At 39.1% G+C, this 19,100-nt stretch overlaps 1 protein-coding gene and 1 pseudogene across 1 annotated transcript; one reads left to right on the top strand and one right to left on the bottom strand.

Annotated features, from left to right (window-relative positions):
- Positions 1 to 1,064: 1,064 nt before the first annotated feature.
- On the top strand, positions 1,065 to 2,746 carry LOC122659345 (annotated as a pseudogene).
- A 4,504-nt stretch (positions 2,747 to 7,250) lies between these two features.
- On the bottom strand, positions 7,251 to 8,834 carry LOC122658708 (pentatricopeptide repeat-containing protein At1g62350-like). Its single transcript, XM_043853791.1, has 2 exons — positions 8,332 to 8,834; positions 7,251 to 7,690 (listed from the first exon to the last, which is right to left on the bottom strand). The coding sequence occupies exons 1-2, from the start codon at positions 8,422 to 8,424 to the stop codon at positions 7,274 to 7,276; spliced, it is 510 nt and encodes a 169-aa protein (XP_043709726.1). The 5' UTR covers positions 8,425 to 8,834; the 3' UTR covers positions 7,251 to 7,273.
- Positions 8,835 to 19,100: the final 10,266 nt, after the last annotated feature.

The raw sequence follows: 19,100 nt of genomic DNA, 5'->3' as shown, positions 1-19,100 counted from the left end.
GTCCTGTTTTTGGGGATTGAAAGATCACCCCTGAATTAATCTTCGATCAGAGTTTGGACCAGATCAGGTCCTCTGATCTCTTGGTTTCTGAAATCACTTATTGTTCTGGATTTTTCTTAGTTAACATAATATTGTAACTGCTGCATCTGATCCTTCGTTCATATTTTTTATTATCTCTTTCAAGTCCAAACCGTGACACACTTCAACATGTATCAAGACTTAACATCTTGTCCTTCAGCAAAAATTAGATGCGAGTCAATTGTTTAAATCATTTAGTTTCTCTTTAAAGAAAGCATGATGTTTAGTCTCAACTTTGGTGTAAAAGTATAACGTTCAACTCCTATTTCTAGCTATTAATGCAATAGAAAGTTGTTCATCCACGTTGGCTTTGTTAGCCGAGATGTTGATTGATGAAAGTGTGTTATGCTGGTATGTTAAATTGGTGACTCGGAATCACCACTATGCTGCTAATAAAGGTTTGACTTATAGTCGAGATTTATGTGGCACAGAAGTTGGCATTTAGTTCTTGTCCAAGGATTCAAAGATTTAATAGTTGCAGCAATAAACATCTAGTATCTTTTTTCGCCCCTTGAGAAAACCTTATCGACCTTAAAGTGGGACCTAGAATTATGGTTATGCTGCAGGATTTAGAGGGAGAAAAAAGGATTATGGTATTATTCAATGCTACATTTGGGCTAGACCAGTTATGTGGTGGGGGAACAGAATATGGTCTTAATTTAGGTTGCAGTCTACCGTTAGACTTGAAATTTTGATATATATATATATATAAAGCATTTTTTGGTATAAAACCTGCTGTCCATTGAGTCCACTTTCCTTCTAATCCATTATGATATATGAAACTGCTTCTACTGTCCCGAATTTTCTTTCAAATGTTTTTGCTATCTGCAACTTTTTTTGACATTCTTATGTAAATTTTTATGACCTTAAACTTGGAGATATAATCATGCAGGCTCCAATGGCAAGGCACAAATTCCTAGAAAAACCCTTATCCCTAAGGAATTCCAGAGTTTGAATGAATTCTATTGCTGATCTGTCTGTGAAGTATGACTAATGAAATTGGAATAGTTGCAGGTCGGTTGATGTTGCACCTGCTGAAATCCTGCACAGAAAGGAAATGACCAGTGTTGCTAGTAGTTCCGTTGGTCCTTGATAATCCACAAGTAGATGATGATGGTCTACAGGTCACTTGTTTCACTGAGGATATTCATGATGTGACTTTCCATTTTCAGATAATACAGCTCAAGAAACAGGTGAGCAATCCATAATACAGTGTTAAGGTGTTGAGTTTTATAATTGCTGAGTTTTCCTTCACCCTTGGTCAATGGAGAAATGGTGTCCATAGGCTATTGTACAACAGTGGGGTGGGGGTGTATTTTTGACCATTTGTAAATAGGGGGGGAGAGATTTATGGCCATTGATGGCTGTACGGTTCATGGAAAACTTTCTCCTATTATTAATTCTACAAAGTTTTCCGCTGTGCTCGAAGTTAATAATGGCCTATGTAAATTTGTAAATTTTCAATTAGTACCTCCGATGACAATTTTATTTTATTTTTATAGGGAAAAGTGTCTCTGAGCCTGAGGCGTTTCCTATGCCCTCTCACACAAGTATTTATTATTATTATTTTCTCTTTCCTAAAAAAATGAATAAAATATTACACAATGAGATGGTGTAGGAAACACCTTTAGCTCAGAGAACCCTTCCCCACTTTTATATTACTTGAGGTTGTTCACCCTCACTTCAAATTTGACAACTAGCTATCAATCTGCCTGATGCACTTTAGCTGCTAATCATAGAAAAAAGCATGCAAAGCTTGGAGGTTTATTGGAAGCCAAGCTTATATTAATTGGAGTATGGTGACATGTGGAGTGTCATTATGTCAATCACGCCTAGATTGTATGGCTAATTGAGAATACCTGTGTGTGTGTGTGTGCTTTATCTCGCTTACTGGTAGTCCGTGACGCGCCAGGTGCTGGAGGTAAGCAGTCGATGTAGTACTTCTGCAGAGACAGATGACCAGTAAGTACACAAAGCACTGTATGCACGATGAGATAGTAAAGCAGTTTTATTTGATAGTCTCGAAGGTAGTTCTGGTCCCCCCAGTGTATTTTCTGAATATTAGTAAATGTTGACTGTAGATATATGCATGGATTGGATGCAACACTGCCAAATTTGGGCATTTATATGCAGCTGCACCTACTCGACCTGTAAGTAGGCTGTTTTTCATCAGTCTTTCACCATTCTCTTTACCAATGGTTGTGTGTGGACGTTTCCTTTTGTGTTCAATATTTGATGGTCCACGCAGAACAATACAGTGAGTGTTACATCAATACTTGGAGGGACCTCCGACAACTCGGGGTCAAGCATTGCTCGGCGATTAGGTAAAACTAATATTTTAATTTGTTGAGAGTACTCTTCTACTGGGCTAATGTTCTATCATTCTCTCAGTGTTAAGGACTGGTCTCAGTGTAATTGTGGCTTGCAATTCCCAAGAACAGTCCCATGCTTGAGGTTTCCTCTCTCTCTCTCTCTCTCTCTCTCTCTCTCACACACACACACACACACACACACTTGTATACCTTAGGTAGAATTCCTCTATATATATCACCTGAGGATTGTTCTTTTTAATTATTTTTCTTAGGCGCATGCAGAGAGAAAGTTAATAGAGAAGCTGATGGCTCTCGGGTGCACGATATCAAAATCTCAGGGATTGGCCCTTACATAATCGAGAGTTTATTTGGTAAACGTACATAGTTGATGATTGAAGCTAACATTTTGTATCATTTAGTTATATGAAAAGGAGTGTTTTCCTATCTGTGGACTGCATTCTTTAGTTAAAAATAAAAATAGAAAAAAAGACTATTTTTAAATCCTTTTTTTTTTGGTACTGCTTTTGTTTATCTGTCTTAAATGCTGATATTTAAATGCTGATATCGCACACAAGCTTTCCTATTAGTGGATTCTGCTGGAGATTCTTGCTTTCAATTGTTTGCCTGAACTGAACTTGATTAGCCAATTTAAGAACTTAAGATTGATAGAGGCAATAGTTCTAGGTATGATGCATATATAATGTGTGTAGTGTTTTGCTTCCTAAAAGTATCCAATATCTCAGAAACTTACCATACTTGGTCAAAATGGGTTAAGCACAGTTAGTACCCAAAGGTGAAATATCTATTTTACCCCTTAGTTATTTAAATAAAAGGACAAAACTGTCATTTCATCTTCTTCCCTCCATGATTGCGGCTCCGGCGGCCATCACCTGCTCCGGCCGAGATGAAGGGAAGTGGCAACCATCCCTGGTTTCGCCTCTTCCTCTGACGAATCTGTGACTACATAGATCTGACCGCCCTTTCCACCCAGTGCCCCAGCTCCAAATCCGATCCCACAATCGGCTAAGCGTTACCGGTTGGCTGCCCAGTTTGGGTCACATCTCCAACAGTCGTGGATGGGGTTTCCTGCCCACCTTCTGGTTAGAAATTCTGTTGAAGCTAATAATATTTCTCTGGGTGGCATAACTACTTGTTTCCACGGGACAACAGAGAATCAAGGACCAGCAGGAAAGTCAAATTAAGGGCAATTATTGACAGTTTGAAAGTATACAGCTCTCAAAAAGATTAGGAAATCGAAGTTTGAATCTGATTCAAGAGACTCATTCTGCAAGTCATTTTGTGGGGAGAAATGATAAAACATAATAGAGATTTCAGCCTAATTAATTGCAAATACTGAAATTTCTCTTGATCTGTGGGTTACTTGAATTGCACTTGTAGCTTAATAACTTGTTTTGGTTACAGCTCCAAATTGCTAGAAGAATTTGAGGATTATCGTGTATATACAGTGTGTATATATCATTAACTTCCACGGAAACCAGAGGCATGACAACAAAATTAAATTTCTCTTGATCTGTGGGTTACTTGAATTGCACTTGTAGCTTAATAACTTGTTTTGGTTACAGTTCCAAATTGTTAGAAGAATTTGAGGATTATCGTGTATATACAGTGTGTATATATCATTAACTTCCACAGAAACCTGAGGCATGACAACAAAATTAAATTTCTCTTAATTCGCAAGGTGAATTGTCCATCTATCTCATTTTATCTATAAAATTGGAGGCAAACAGACTCATCTTTGACTCAAGCTATTGATGCACACGAGAATTTTTAAATCAGAATGGAAATTTGAAAAAGGCGGCAATGGCTTTTATAAAAAACCCTAACCCTAACCCGTCTGGGTCTTTCTCTCTGCAACCACAGCAGCAGCAGCGGCAACAAATGGCCGCAACCACCCCGGCAGCAACCCAAGCCTGTGGAGCCAAACCCAAGTGAGGATGGTTTTTATATAAAATGATTTAGTTTAATTATTGTTGTTTTTTTGTTGTATGGGTAGCTTTTTTGAGGATTTGCAAGAAAAGTAAGGAATTGGAGCATCTGATTAGGGGTTTTGTTTGAGAGATCCAACTGGAGTGAGAGGGGAAAATGTCGAGCAGTGGGAACACACATTGGTGTCACAGATGTGCAACTTCGACGGCGGCCTGTCACAGTGAGAGGGGAAAATGTCGAGCAGGCAGCCTGTGCAACTTCGACGGCGAGATGCAGTTTGCCCTCATTGTGAAGGTGGTTTTGTGCGAGAGCTTGATGGGATTAGTCCTTTTAATTTCCTTGGACTGGATGATGATGATCATGACCATAGATTTGGGATAATGGAGGATTTTTCTATTCTTCCTCTAAAAATCGTTTAGGGTTTGAAAAAAAAAGAAAAATTGCAGAGGTTTGGGGAAGATGGGTTGGATATTTTTTATGCACTGGGAAAAAAAAAAGAAAAATTGCGACTGTGTCCGTTCCGTTATTTTTATGCACTGGAACTGGAAGCCACAACACATAAAACACCTGCTGGAGGGGGTGGCGGTGGTGGTGGTGGTGGTGGTGGCAGCGGCGGCGGAAGAAACAGCAGAAGGACAAGAAGGAGAAGAAGGGGAGAAAAAAGGAATAAAAAAAAAAGTATTGAATAAAAACAAGTTCAAAATTGTCTTTTCCTAAAAACTAACTTCTAACATCATTAATTCATCATTAAGGGTATTATAGGGATTTCACTGCGCCATTTAAAAAGAGTTAACAAACACTTAACTGCAGAGACTAATGGAGTGGACTAAATTGAAATAAATTCATAAAAATACGGGGTGTCTGTGACATTTTGACCAAGTATGGTAAGTTTCTGAGATATTGGATACTTTTAGGGGGTGTATATTGGATACTTTTAGGGGGTGTCTGTGAAATTTTCCCAAAAAAAAAAAAAAACCCCAATAAAAAAAAGGTTAAAAGATCCCTGTTGGGTTGCACCTCCCTACGACCTCTCACAGGATGCCGTGAAATGATGCATATACCCCCAGTTGGATCTCCAAATGCTCCACCCATTGTTTGGGGTGCGGGTGCTGGTGCTGGTGCTAGTGCAGGCTACAGGCGACCAAGCAGCGATCCCTAGCCCAAAAAAGAAACCACAGGAAACTCAACATCAACATGTTTCATGAAACCCATCTTTATACAAGATGAGGAAAGATGGTCGTGGCTCTACATCATGATAGAGATGCCCAATAGAGGATGGCAATAAGGAAGGACTTAGAACACAGAGTTGGGCTACGTTTGATAACATTTCTGTTTCATTTTGAGTATTTCTTTTAAGAATTGTTTCTGAACCAAAAAATAAATAGAAACATATATAAAGTAGGGACTTTGGACTTCAGCAGAAACACTTGTACGCAGGGCTGCAATAGGGTTGGGTTGGGCTGGGCTTTTCAAAACTCCAGCCCAACCCTGACTCCCCTTAGCTAGGCCTAGGCCCGACCCGATCTTAACTCAGGGCCTAGAAAATCCAACCCTGACCTGCCCTCAGGGTCAGGCCGGGCTGACCTTGATTAGCCCGGGAGAAAATGGGGGAAGGTAGAGATGTATGAACTGGAGTGAGTTGGGCAGTGTCCGGGAGAAAATTATCAATTTTACATAAAATAACACTATAATAAAATATATTATCACTTATTATCTTCACATATAATATATTATACAACAAAATATGTGTGACATTTAAAGTTTATAATATCAATATATATATTATAGTATAACTTAAAATAGAGTCGGGCTGGGCTGAACCGGGCCGGGCTCAGCTCGAGGCTTCAACCCTAACCCGACTGGGCTGGGCTGGGCTGGGCCTGGTCGAGCTTAGCTCTACTTGGATGAGATTTTTTATCTATTGTACACTCCTATGTCTAGGTAGAGGAACCACACGACCAAACACAAGAACCATGGGTTTTCATCTTCTCAAGTGCGGTGCACACTTAAGAATCCAACCTTAAAAACATGGGCAATAGCATCTTTAGTGGTGGGTGGACGGTTGGATTCTTAAGTGCGGTGCACTGGACTGTGTATCGCACTTGAAAAGATAAATTTCCAAAGAACCATACGACCAAACATTATTCCTTTTTCCCAAAAAATAAAAATGCTATATTAGAGGGCATGATTTGACACTTTGAGAAGGGTTAATAAGAAATTCCCTTTATAAATTGGTAGTGTGAACTGTGGAACTTGTGAAGGTCTTTCTTAATAGGAGTGGACATCCTATTTGGGCTTTTGCTTGGGGAATTTCAATTATAAAGCAAATTTTTTATAAAGTCTCAGTTTGTCATATAGACCAATTTTAGGGATATATCCACATCATCATATAATTAAACTATATATGTGTCATTTTAGTGCTTTAAAGACATCTTCTGTATGAAATTTGGTACAGTATAAAAGCTACAAAAATAGCAAAGGGAAATCCCCCATACACAGTAGTCATATCATTGAGACTCAAATTCAAAATACCCTAATTGTTTACTACTACATTCTTTTCTTTTCTTTTCTTTTTTTTGGGGGGAGGGGGAGGGGGAGGGGGAGTGGGAGGGGAGGGTACTGAAACTATCAATTCTAACAATTAATAAATAAATTCGTTAACAACTATTCATAATCAATTTTTCCAAAAAAAAAAAAAAAAAGGGTCTCCCATGCCCAATACATCTAAAGCTGAACATTAACACCTAACCAAGCCAAGAGAGTTGCTGAACCTGCTAATAAAAACCCATTTACAGGAGAGAGAACTCAGGAAACAGCCTCTGCGCGAATTTGGAAGTAAGGCTGCATACATATGACCCTTCCCAGACCCTACAGTGGCGGAAGCCTTCTACACTAGGTACGTCCTCTTTCACATTCAATACATACAGGCTCCCTGTTTAATCATCTTCACTCTCCTTAATCGGTTGTTGGTCATCGAACAGGTCTTCAGGTGGATCATACACAATCATACTTGGGAACAATTCCAGGAAGTCCTCTTTTACCTTCTCTCTCAGTTCAGGGTATGGTATAAGCCCTTTTAGTATGACCCGATAAGGCAATGAAATGGGAGGGTCAGGAGATCGTCTCATCTCATCATATAATTCCATTGCTTCCAAAGGCAATCCACCATCCAAGAAAGACCTAATTATGTCACCATAAGTGTGATGATCAAACAGAACTTCCTCCCTCCTCAAATCCTCCCAAACTCTCTTTGCCTCATCTACCTTTTTATTCCTTGCAAGCATCATAAGCATGTCCCTGTAAAGGAACATGTCAGGACGATACCATATTTCTTTCCGCACCACTTCGTATATCTGTAGAGGGGTGAAAGACAAGGGGATGGTCACTACTTGCATATACACTAAAAATATGTTAAAACATCTTCAGACTTCATTCATGTCATGCTTGCTTTTCTAATGCATCCCCCCCATTTGGCAACCGAGAGTCATAATATAACAAGAAAATAGACATACAAGATCTAGGAGAAGTTATGAAACAAAAACGAAAACAAAAACAAAAACAAAATAAACAAGAAACTAAAATTCCTTAATTTATACTGTCTTCAACAAGGCGTCAAGAACTAAACATCTTGTGAGAGTTTGAATTACTGAGCTAGAAAACCTGTGGCAAGACCAAACTGAAAATAGTAAAGCTTGTTTGGGTATCATTCCCCATGATATCACACCTGCAAAGCCCTCTCAGAAGTTGGAACCATTGAAATGTTCAGTATAATGGTTCTTTCATATTGGGGTTTTAGTGTGATTACAAGAGAAACACGAGCTAAGATGAGTTTGGACATCCTAATTTGCAATATGTAGAGTTGATGAAAACCAAGTCATGATGTTAATGGAGACCATTTTTAAAGGGCTTTCTTTTCTAAGGGAGGAGGATGTCTACATATTCTAATTCAATTCTTTATTTGACAAAATTATCATAAGGGATGGAAGTCGCCTACCTTCATAGCAAGAAAAACCTGATCTTGGCGCTGCAACTCAGCAAGGACGGCAAAGAGATCGGTTTTGAGGAGATGAGAGACATGTGAGTGCATAAATCGATCGAGCCGGATAGTGTAGGGACTGTAATCACTTCAGCTCCTTCACAAGTTTCAAACCCTCCTTTCCCATTTCTTTCTTTCGTCTCCATATTGTCAAACTAGGGCTTGAAGCTGAACCAGAGAGGTGATGGATGAAACCTTCACCCCAGTGATTTTGTGTTTGTTCTACATCTTTGGACCGCCACTATTGTTGCTGAAAAAAAGTCAGAGTGCAACCTGTAACTCCACTCGCTCTTTGCTTCAGTGAAATGTAGCTAAGCGCAACATGGGTGACAGATCCTCTCAATCCATCGGGCATACCCTCAATGTTTTTGACTACCAGGAGAAACCTAAAGACTCAGGAACATGGAGACCATGGAGGAACCCAGCTGTTCACTGTGGAATCCCTGAATACAGAGAGGTATACTATTTCAAGTTTTGAACCTTTTGGTAAAAGCATAGAAATAAATTTGAATAGGAAATCCCCAACTGTATCAATTACTAACGATTTAGGATCGATTTCGCTGCAAGAAGGCAGAGTGATTCTCCATATGTTACTAGTGACTGCTATTGTGTATGCTTTGGGACCTAAATCTGAATTTCAGAATGAATAGGAAAGAGAAGAATTTGGATTTGATCGATTGTTCCAGTTTGAAACCCTATCCTAACCCCACATTTATCTGCATCCATGGAGAAATATCCCTTAGGATTTCGTATTTGCTCAATACTCAACTAGGTTTAACTGCAACTACAGTCTGGGACACTCTTACTCTCCTGCTTCTGTCCTTGATCATACAAAGACTAAGGGTTTTATCCACCCCGTTAGTGAGTTTCAACTACAACAATAGTTCAAGTACACCCTCTCCTGCTTCAACCCTTGATATACAAAAGCTAGGGTATAACCCCCGTACTGTCCAACTCCCAACTGGACTCCCAACAACAACAATAATAAATGGGCTTATATGTTGCCCTACAATGCAAATACCAATCCCAATGCAAGTTCCCAGTTACAACATATGCAATAACTTAGGTATTTTAACAAGCACCTAACTTATAGTCAAGCTCCCAACAACAAGCACAATGCATATGGGTATGCAAATTCCCCCAATTTAAGCACATTATGACTAAGGCATTTCATTCCCAAGTTAAGTTGCATGAAATGAGGAGAAGAATTGATGGGCGTTGAATCCGCTTGGCAAGTAAATGGAATTAATGGCTATGAAATTGATAGACTGTTACTCAAAATGGTCAATTGGGTTGACTGAATTAAAATATTCCCTCCCCCTAACCTACCACGTTTCTCTCCAAACGGCTGAGTCGGCAGAGGTATATATCTTCTCTGGTCACGGTAATTTCCATTGATCGTCCTTGCTGCCTCACCAGCCGACTTTGATTTTTTCCCATAGCGTTTCTTCTTCCTCTTCGCCGATGAGAAATGGTTTGATGTGACCAGCTGTTGGGTGAGCATCTGAACTTTAACAAAGGACTCACTACTAGCAGCATAATCTAAAATATTTTCAAAGATGTCATGAACAAAAAAACGATAGATATTTGAAAATCCATAAAAAAGAGAAGGTGCATTCTCAACCATAGGTTCATCCATCGTATCTCCGCTCCATACCTTCTAAGTGATATAGAATCACAAACACCCTCTTGATAGACTGCTACACAACGAGCCAAAGCATATCCATAGAAGAAAGATGCCCCAATTAGAAAACCACTCCATTGGGAGGAGAAAATGGAAAATAATCCTCTCCAATTCCCTAAAAGTGTGCAGTATGGCAGTGCTAGTAGGAGATGTCAACACCTGACAGCTCAGACAATCAACGATGCCGAGCTCGAGAAGAAAGAAAAAAAAATAGAAGTCAATGAGCTCAGAGTGTTGGATGTCCGAGCTGTCAGGTGTCGACATCTCCAGCTAGCACTACCACACTACACACTTTTAGGAACTGGAGAAAACTGCATCTTCAAACCTAAGGAATACCACCGCCATCACCATCATCCCCACGGTTTTATTTACAAGACGAGGATGTTTATTCCTTGAGAACAAGACTAATTAACAACTTATGAAACTAGGTCAACCACCTGTATATTATGAAAGGATTTTCTTTATCTTTGGTGAGAGAATACATATGCCATCTTGCCTCGCCCATCAAATGCAAGTATTATCGCATCTATCACTATCTCTCTTAGTTTCAAACACATCAACATGGGCATGAATATTGTTTCCCCATTGCAAATCATAGTAGAATAGTGTTGTCCTCCAGATGTTCACATGAAAACTCCAATTGATGTTCTGGCCAACTGCGATCGAATGCAAACCCAAATCATTATCTTTGGATTGGCAGTGAACATTCAGATTCATGCCATTGGCGAGGTCATTGATGACAGATACATGGAATTTCGTAAGGAGACTAACAGCTTCAGAAGACTCGAACAGAACAGCGGCCGCTACAAAGGATAAGTAGGCAAATTTTGATCTTGCTCATGGTTCTCTCTTGTTGTGGTTGAGGTGAACTATTTCATGCTCCCAATGTAGCACCAGTAGCATCCCTTAAATAATGACCATGACTCCCATTTTTAGGGATATGGTATTTTCTAAAAATATTACAATATTAAGAGAAAAAAACTTTACATTGTAACTTAATCATTGACACAGCGGGGTTATTACCATATGAGTCTTCATAGCTCATCCAATGACTAGGATAATTGATCCTTACCATATGAGCCTCCGTAGCTTATCCAATGAATAGGATAATTGATTCTTTCCTATCCATATCATATTGATAGGAGTTAATTAGGGAATAATTAAGGGTGATTGACCCATGTAAACCTTGTATATATTGATACATTAACATCAATAGAAACACACCAATTTATCCCATAATTCTAGTGCTATACACTTAACATAGACTCATATGGTAAGGATCAATTATCCTAGTCATTGGATGAGCTATGAAGACTCATATGGTAATAGGGGTACCTTCTCATTTACTATATATGGCTCATTTGGGGTGGCAAAAATCTGCAAAATCCACTGCTAATAATAAGATGGGTCTCTGTTTTCTGGGTGGGACGCAGAGGCCACGTTGTGTGCTCCAACCAATGAGAGCGTACGTAGTGGCACAAAAGTGGGTGGAATTTCTGCCATACATGGGGGCCAGTGGTCATTCCGGCCCCTTCGTCCCACGCAAAAAATAAAATTCTCCCTAATAAAATTTATAGAAGGATTTATTCGTATCTTTAATTTATTTGACGCCTAATATAAGGAAAAATTTCACCAACCATATCTTTGGAAAATCCACAGGTAAACTGGATCCTCTCCGGCATGCCAACGCGCCCAACATGCATCGGAGGACTGACCGAGTGGCATGCATCCCAAGAATGTATTAGATTGTAAATACCGTAGGTAAATTACTTGATTTTTTTTGTAATGATATTATTAGACGTGGACGAGGATTTTTCATCCTTATCCTCTCCAAGTGTACATTGATTCACTTTGATTCTTTTTCTTTTATTTATCTTTCCTTAGTTTGTAATTCTTATCCTAACAACATGGGTTGTATGCTGCCCTATGTATTTGAGAGATTTCCGCCTAATGAAGATATCATTCAATTCCTAAATCATTCCATTTATTATGGTATCAGCCTAAAACATGATTCTGCAATTTTCTCCAAGCCTGCTTCCTCTTCTTCAACGATTTCTGCAACTATGTCTACCGATTTAGATGTTTCTTCTCCTTATTTTCTTCACCATTCAGATAATGCGGGTGCTATTCTGGGGATCCAAATCCTCTACATCTGTCCAGCCCCTACTGTTGTGCACCCTACACACAGCAAGGCAGAAAAGACCGCCTTACCCCCGCTCGGGCAGGGGTAAGGCGGTCTTAGGGGTAAGACGATCTTTTTGTGCCCTGCTGTGTATGGGGCGCACACGACAGTACAGGCAGCTCGGCAGTAGAGGACCCCGATGCGCTATTCTGGTCACTCAATTGTTGAAAGGTGACAATTACCCTACCCCATTACCCGAGCGCCCTACCTGGGTGGGGTATGGCGGTCATTGCGTGCCTGCCTATGTGAGGAAGCACAACGGCAGGACGGGCAGCGCGTAGTAGAGGTTCAGAATTAGATCTCCAATTGATCGTTTCAAAACAACCCAAACATGTGGAATTGTGCATTTGGATTGAAATTCAAGGGTGGAGAAATAAAATGTATAAATTTTATAAGATGAATTTAAATATAAACTTAAATATGAGAACAAAATTATCTCTTTGTAGAGTAAATCTGGAAAGTATATGTATAAAAATAAAATACCTTAAAAGTTGATGTTGATATCACGGACACAACGAACAACACGAACCAAAACAGGATTGATACATATTTGATACTTTCTTTAAGGTGTTACTGCGCCCCTATTAGTTGCCAGAATAGTATATGGAGGAAGCCCACCAAAAAAGTCAGTCAATTTGATGTTGATTCTTGGGAAGGGATGAGGGCTTGCGAAGTTTTATTTCTAAACACTCGAACTAACATTGGCTCCGCCCCACATTACACGACTTGTTGTTGCAGAACGAACAGAGGGCATAAATAGTTGAGATGGTCTAGCGGTGAAATGAAATCCACCATTTGTGTAATTATCCCAACTTTATTGTTAGAGGAACAGAGGAATTGACTGAGGCATCCAACAAAAATTAAATCCCTTGACGTCATCGTTGGGTCCTCCGGTTAGGATCTGCTTTATCTTATGCATCGACAGAGATGAAACTTTTGGCGGCTTCTTCAACAGTGAAGATCTTAGCCTCTACAAAGCTCTCCACCTAATGAAATCTCAAACTTCCAGCGCTTCGAGAAGGATTGAAACTCTTCAACGATCTAAATCCCTGCAACCAGATCGATAGCGACATTGAAATCGCATGCAGGAGGTAGGTGCAAAGTTGTTTGATTGAGCACGGCAACGAGAAGGGCATCGAAATCGGGGCAAAGTGTGTGGACGTGTTAGGTTACTGTGTAGAGTTGCGAATTTACTTATTTAGATTCTTTAAGTAATTGACACATAATCATATAAAGGGCAAAAATGTCCGGTTAAAAGTTCTGTTTGTAACCTGCTTGGTTACAAACAGACGCACTCAAAATGAAAAATTGTTTGGTAGATACTAGACATAAAAGAATATAGAATGAGAAACCATTTGGTAACTACCTATGTGTAAATAATTTTCATAACATTTTTTAATTGGTTCACCCATCTTCTTCCCCAATTCAGCTCTACAGAGAGGGTCAGCTACTATAGCGATGAAAACCATCTCCGGAATATTGAACAAGAGGCCTTGGGTTTGAGTTTTCTAACGGAATAGTTGCAGAAAAGAACCTTACGAATCCATCCTATAAGGGAATCTCTCTTAATGGACAATGAAGTGATAGAAGAAGAAACAAAAAAGGATTACGTGGTTCGGTTTGATAACCTACGTCCACGAAGGTAAAGAATGATTTCACTCACTGAATATCTCTTGGGATACATTCTTATACAATATTTGATCCTCTATTAATGGAATGATTAGGTGTATTCATATCACCAGCCTTGTCACCATCGGTTGTTGAAGATTTTTTGACATTAGTGGGTTGAGATAATTTAGGCAAGCTACCTTGATTCTTATCAACACTAGTGGTGCCACCTCAATGCTTATCAATAGGTGAAGCTGGCGAGAGAGATTCCCTTATACATCATAACCGGCCTGGTGCTAGTTCGGCCGTTCTTGGCGGCCCCAGCTTGCTTGGATCTTCGTACGAGAACTTGCCCAATACAGGTGACCTTGGGGAAGAGGGCTCCTGGGTTTCCACCGCTACAGTAGCATTCTTCTTTCTGCTGAACATAGGGCTCAAAAGTGACCTTCCCTTGCTTCGACTCCCCATATTGTTTCTAAGAAACCTCGTTAATGGAGGCAAAAACTTATCTGCTCGACTTGGGCTAGAGATGAGTTTTAATGAAGGTCGCATTTAATGCCCTAACATGCACCATCATCCTTGTAGATGCATTACCGATTAGGTTGGAATAACCCTATGCTATCTTTTCAATAGGGGGCTATGTGTTGGACAGCCCATCGTGGTAAGCTTGATGAGATTTATCGAGGTACCACATCTGTTATACGATGATGATTTCTTCTAGAAGCGGACTGAGTTTGGGTTCCAACTATTTCTTCGGAACCGAATGCTAGTATGGGGTTTGATTAGGGCGTTTGCGGACAATCTCTTAAGGAGTCTGATACTACAGGCTCCCACCTGCAACTTGGGTTTGACATCGTTGGGTTCTGCCGTCTTCGAACCAAAGTTATTGTCTAGGGTATTGCAGTAGCATTATACCAAGACTTAGTATTTGTTGTTAGGTGGATAATAATTAAAATGAATCCATGCATCTTGTGCTATTGCATTCATGGACTAATATGTCTGCTTATGTGTTCTAATTCTCTTACTAGCCTTAGTAAAGCTCATACCACGTGTACACATTTTTTTTTAGATGTTGATGCAGGATGTTTTATGCCAGTGGCGCTAATGGTATTGTGAATATGATTGATCATGGTGATGACTGGTTTGTTCTAGAGTCTAATGCACATGGAGCCGATTGTGGTAGTAACGAGTGTGTCTATGGGGCATTGTGATGTGATCGAGGATAAAATCCTCAAGAACTCTTTTACTTTTCCTTCAATTTTGTGATGTATTCTTGGACTTGGCCCCAACTTATTTTCAGTTCTACCTTGGGATGTAATAACTAGGATTTATTTACTATTTATGTTTGTTTGGAAATTTTGGATATTTACAAGATAACAAACTCACAGTTATGTATTTATTATCACAAATTAGCTTACAAACTCTGATTTATTTCACTATATTCTATTTTCTACTGCTTCAATTATAGTTGTGTTGGGTTAAGGACTTTGAGGGTTAACTACTACATCTGGGATCCTAGAGAGGTTGTGGTGCATGTATGCATCCTAGTCACACTACCGTGGTCGTGGGAAATGGGGTGTGACACTATGCCCTTAACTCATGAATGTTTCTGTTGAACGATGATGGTTATTATGCTTATGGATCTTGTGAATGACTACCTTTAATAGTAGATGAGTTTTAGACTCTAATAAATGTTTTATGATCAATGCATATCATGTTTTTATGTTCATGTTAAGGTTAACTTACACGGACCCCATCAGGTCTAGACGTACTGGGGACGTGAAAAAACTTGGTATCAGAGCAGAGTTTAAGGGTTCTATAGACTTATAATCTGTTGGCATAGGATAGCTAGAGTGAGTTGCTCTAAGTTTTGATGTATAATCTTTAAGTAGATTCTAAGTGTAGACACCTAATATTTGTCATCCCCCCTGACGATGATGATACACAGAGGACCGACGACATTATCTCAGGGAGAATCTCCAAACCCCTTGTTATTATAAAAAAAAAGTGTTTTAAATTTGGACTTGGCCCATGAAAGCTATTAGTGTCAAGTCCATGAGGGGTTGCCACATGACACCTAGTCCTCACCCTAGCAAAAGAGTTGATTCCCAAAAGAAGAGGGCTAAAAAAGGAAAGGAAGAATTAAAAAGAAGACAAAACCTAAATCTAAAAGAGAGAATAAAAGGCAAATGAACTTAGCAAAGAAAGGGAGGGTCGTCATTCTCAGGAAAAAAGAAAGGAAAAAAGGACTTGAGACAAGGAAGCCGGTGACTCGCTGAACCAAGGGAAACCAAAGCCGAGCTTCTTCTTCTATCTTCTTCTTTCCTTCTACTTCCCCATCAATCCCTGCAACCCCTCAATCGAATCCATCTACCTTAACTCAAGCCACCTGTAACCCATCTCTTCCTTCCGTTTTCCTGAAACTTCTTCTTCTTCTCCATCTCTTCCTTTGCTTTATTTTTTTATTCTGAAACCGAGTAGCCATTACTCCCCACCTCTATTTCTCTCATTTAACCCTCCTGAAAGGGCTCCTGTCCCATTTGTACACTTATTCTTCTCTTTATTTCACCATCACCAACCCAATCCACCTTCATTTTCTTTTTTATTTCTATTCCATCCGTGACCCTAAAACCCATTTTCTCCTTTCTTCTTCCCTGGAACCCACTCATCAAAACCCATTCTCTATTAACCCCCATAATTGCAAGCCTCCATCTCTTTTTCTCCATTTCCACCAAACCCATCTTCCCATTTCAATCTCGCAAGGAGCTGTAGGATTGATTAAAGTGTAACTGTTGTTGTGGTTTTGACGGTGATTCTTACTTCTTTTTTTTTTTTTTTTGAGTTTATTGTGTTTTATGATCTGTCATGATCCCCTTCCTCCGTTCTTCTTTTGAGTTTGATCGCTACTCCACAACCGATTCAATTGTTACTGCAATCGGACACATCACTCCAACCTTCGATTCAGGTAAGCTCCTCATAAATACCCTGTTACAGTCTCTTTTTGCTTATAAACCATGATTCTGATAGTTTCGTTAACATGAACATGATCCCCATGCTTGGCTGAATAATGATTATATTCCCCTGCTCCAATCGTTTTTCCTAAGAGTAAATCCCCTATGCTTTGCGTTTGTCCCATTTCCACCTTTTTGTTTTGTTTATTTTTATCTTATTGCTACTGTAATTTGGTAATTTCCCTTCCCATTCCATGTATGGTATGAGCTTTGGTAGGAATTCTAATAGTCTTCTTTGTTTGACAATCATCAGCTAATGGGTTCTATGACAATACCACGAGGAGAATATGGTGGGTTTGGTGACAACACCATAAGACATCTGATTACAGAAATCAAGCTTTGATGCACATTCAAAACCTCATTGAACTAACATAATGGCAATGGATCAAAGGATGGGATTCTATTTCTCAAGAAAAGAGAGTTCTTCGGGATTATTCTTGCCATGCATCTTTCATCTATTGGATGATGGATAGCCCGAAATGATCAAGTTTTTGGTCACCGGACTTGGTCACCTAAAGAGATAATAAAAACTTCCTACTTAGCTTTCTGAGAATTCCATAATTCCTTTCCTTCCCCAGGATCACGACAACAACCAATCCTTACAGCCTTTAAGTGTTTCAGGAAGGTCTGCCCCTGCATCAGGTATGGTTAAAATCAATTGTGATGCAAGTCTGATCCCCAACACATCAACCAAAGGTTTATGTGTAATCTGTCAGGATTTTAGTGGATATCCTCTCCATGTTGTGTCAATTCCACCAACGTTTTATGTTGTGGCAGCTGGTGAAGCCTTGGCCATCCGCTCTTCACAGCTACATGCACTCTTAGAACGGTTTGAGAAGGTGGTTACTAAGTCAGATAGCAAAGATGTGATCTCCTATTTGCAGAAGGGAATTACTTCTTCTCCACTAAGTCTGAGAGCTATTTTAGAGGATTTCATATTTCTATCAAACTTCTCTGTTAGTTGTATTTTCACTTTTGTTCCAAGAGAGAATAACAGTTTGGCTCACTCCCTGGCAAGGAGGGCCGTATCGATGACGTATACGCTAGTGTGGCCTATTTCCGATCCATGATTGCGTGATTTGTGTAATGCCTAACCATGAGTTTCTCACGTTATCCTTAATAACATTTTCTTACAAAAAAAAAACCAAGACGGCACGTTAATATATAACGATAAAATGGAGGCATACAATAGCATATGGTGCAGCTCCACACTGATATTTTATACAAACTAATTATGCACATCAAGGTAATGGGATTATGCGTAGGTCTTCAACAATAACTATATCTATATCAAGATTGGCATGGATTATATGACCATCAGTGCTATGGTTAACAGATTCATTTTTGCCCATCAAACAATGTTCCTTCATCATAAGAAAATGGAACAAAAGTCAGCACAAAGCATCACAAGCTTGAGACAGTTTAGGGAAATTTGATGTGGTAGAAAAATCTAAAGTAGGAACAACGTGGTAAAGAAACATTAAGAACCTTTGAATGTTGAAACAAAATATGAGAAGCAGGTTTTTTTTTTACAAATTTCCTTCTATCTTGTGGTTTTCGACATAATTAAGTAAATAGATTCAAAGCAGAACACTACTTGTTAACAAGTTTTTTAGCAATAATTATATCTTAGTTTAAGCTGTACATTCATCCATTAACTAAGATTAAAAAGTTATGCATAAAATCATAAGCAATACAATGAAACTATTTAGTCTTGTAAAACTATATTATTCTTAAAGCTTTCCTTTGTCAGAGACTACTCTTCTCAACAACACTTCACAAATCCAAAACTCCTTAAAAAAAATACATAAACGAAGATTTTATCTTGATAATTTTAACTACAAAATGCAAGCGAGTGCCTGCCAAATAAGAATAACATCAAGCCACACAAAGACTATTAAAACATATTAGATAACTACTAATGGAGTGGTCAATAGGAAATGAAAATAATATCGAAATAGATCCGAAACTAAAGAATTAACTGATAAGTAATAGTATCCATGATCTACAATGGTGGATCAAAGTCCTCTGATTAAAAACTTGGAGATTCTACATCACAATCAACGATTTAGTATTCTATTAAGATAAAGGTATTACAAGACAAATTAAACATGTTATCGAGCTTAAAATAAACATATTATCATTCAAATCTAATTGCACCGGATGATGGTTGCCTTGTGTATTATCATCCACGGTCAAAGTATTAACCTAAAATTACACTGGGCAAAAAAATTTGTCTACC

The sequence above is a fragment of the Telopea speciosissima genome, chromosome 4, assembly GCF_018873765.1.
Source record: "Telopea speciosissima isolate NSW1024214 ecotype Mountain lineage chromosome 4, Tspe_v1, whole genome shotgun sequence".
NCBI classification, from domain to species: Eukaryota; Viridiplantae; Streptophyta; class Magnoliopsida; order Proteales; family Proteaceae; genus Telopea; species Telopea speciosissima.
This window is presented reverse-complemented; position numbering and strand designations above follow the sequence as displayed.

Excerpts from the sequence above, each read along its gene's own strand:
- LOC122658708 (XM_043853791.1), bottom strand. The coding sequence starts at position 8,424 with ATGCACTCACATGTCTCTCATCTCCTCAAAACCGATCTCTTTGCCGTC. Across the intron at positions 7,691-8,331 it reads AGGTTTTTCTTGCTATGAAG|ATATACGAAGTGGTGCGGAA; the intron begins GTAGGCGACTTC and ends ACCCCTCTACAG.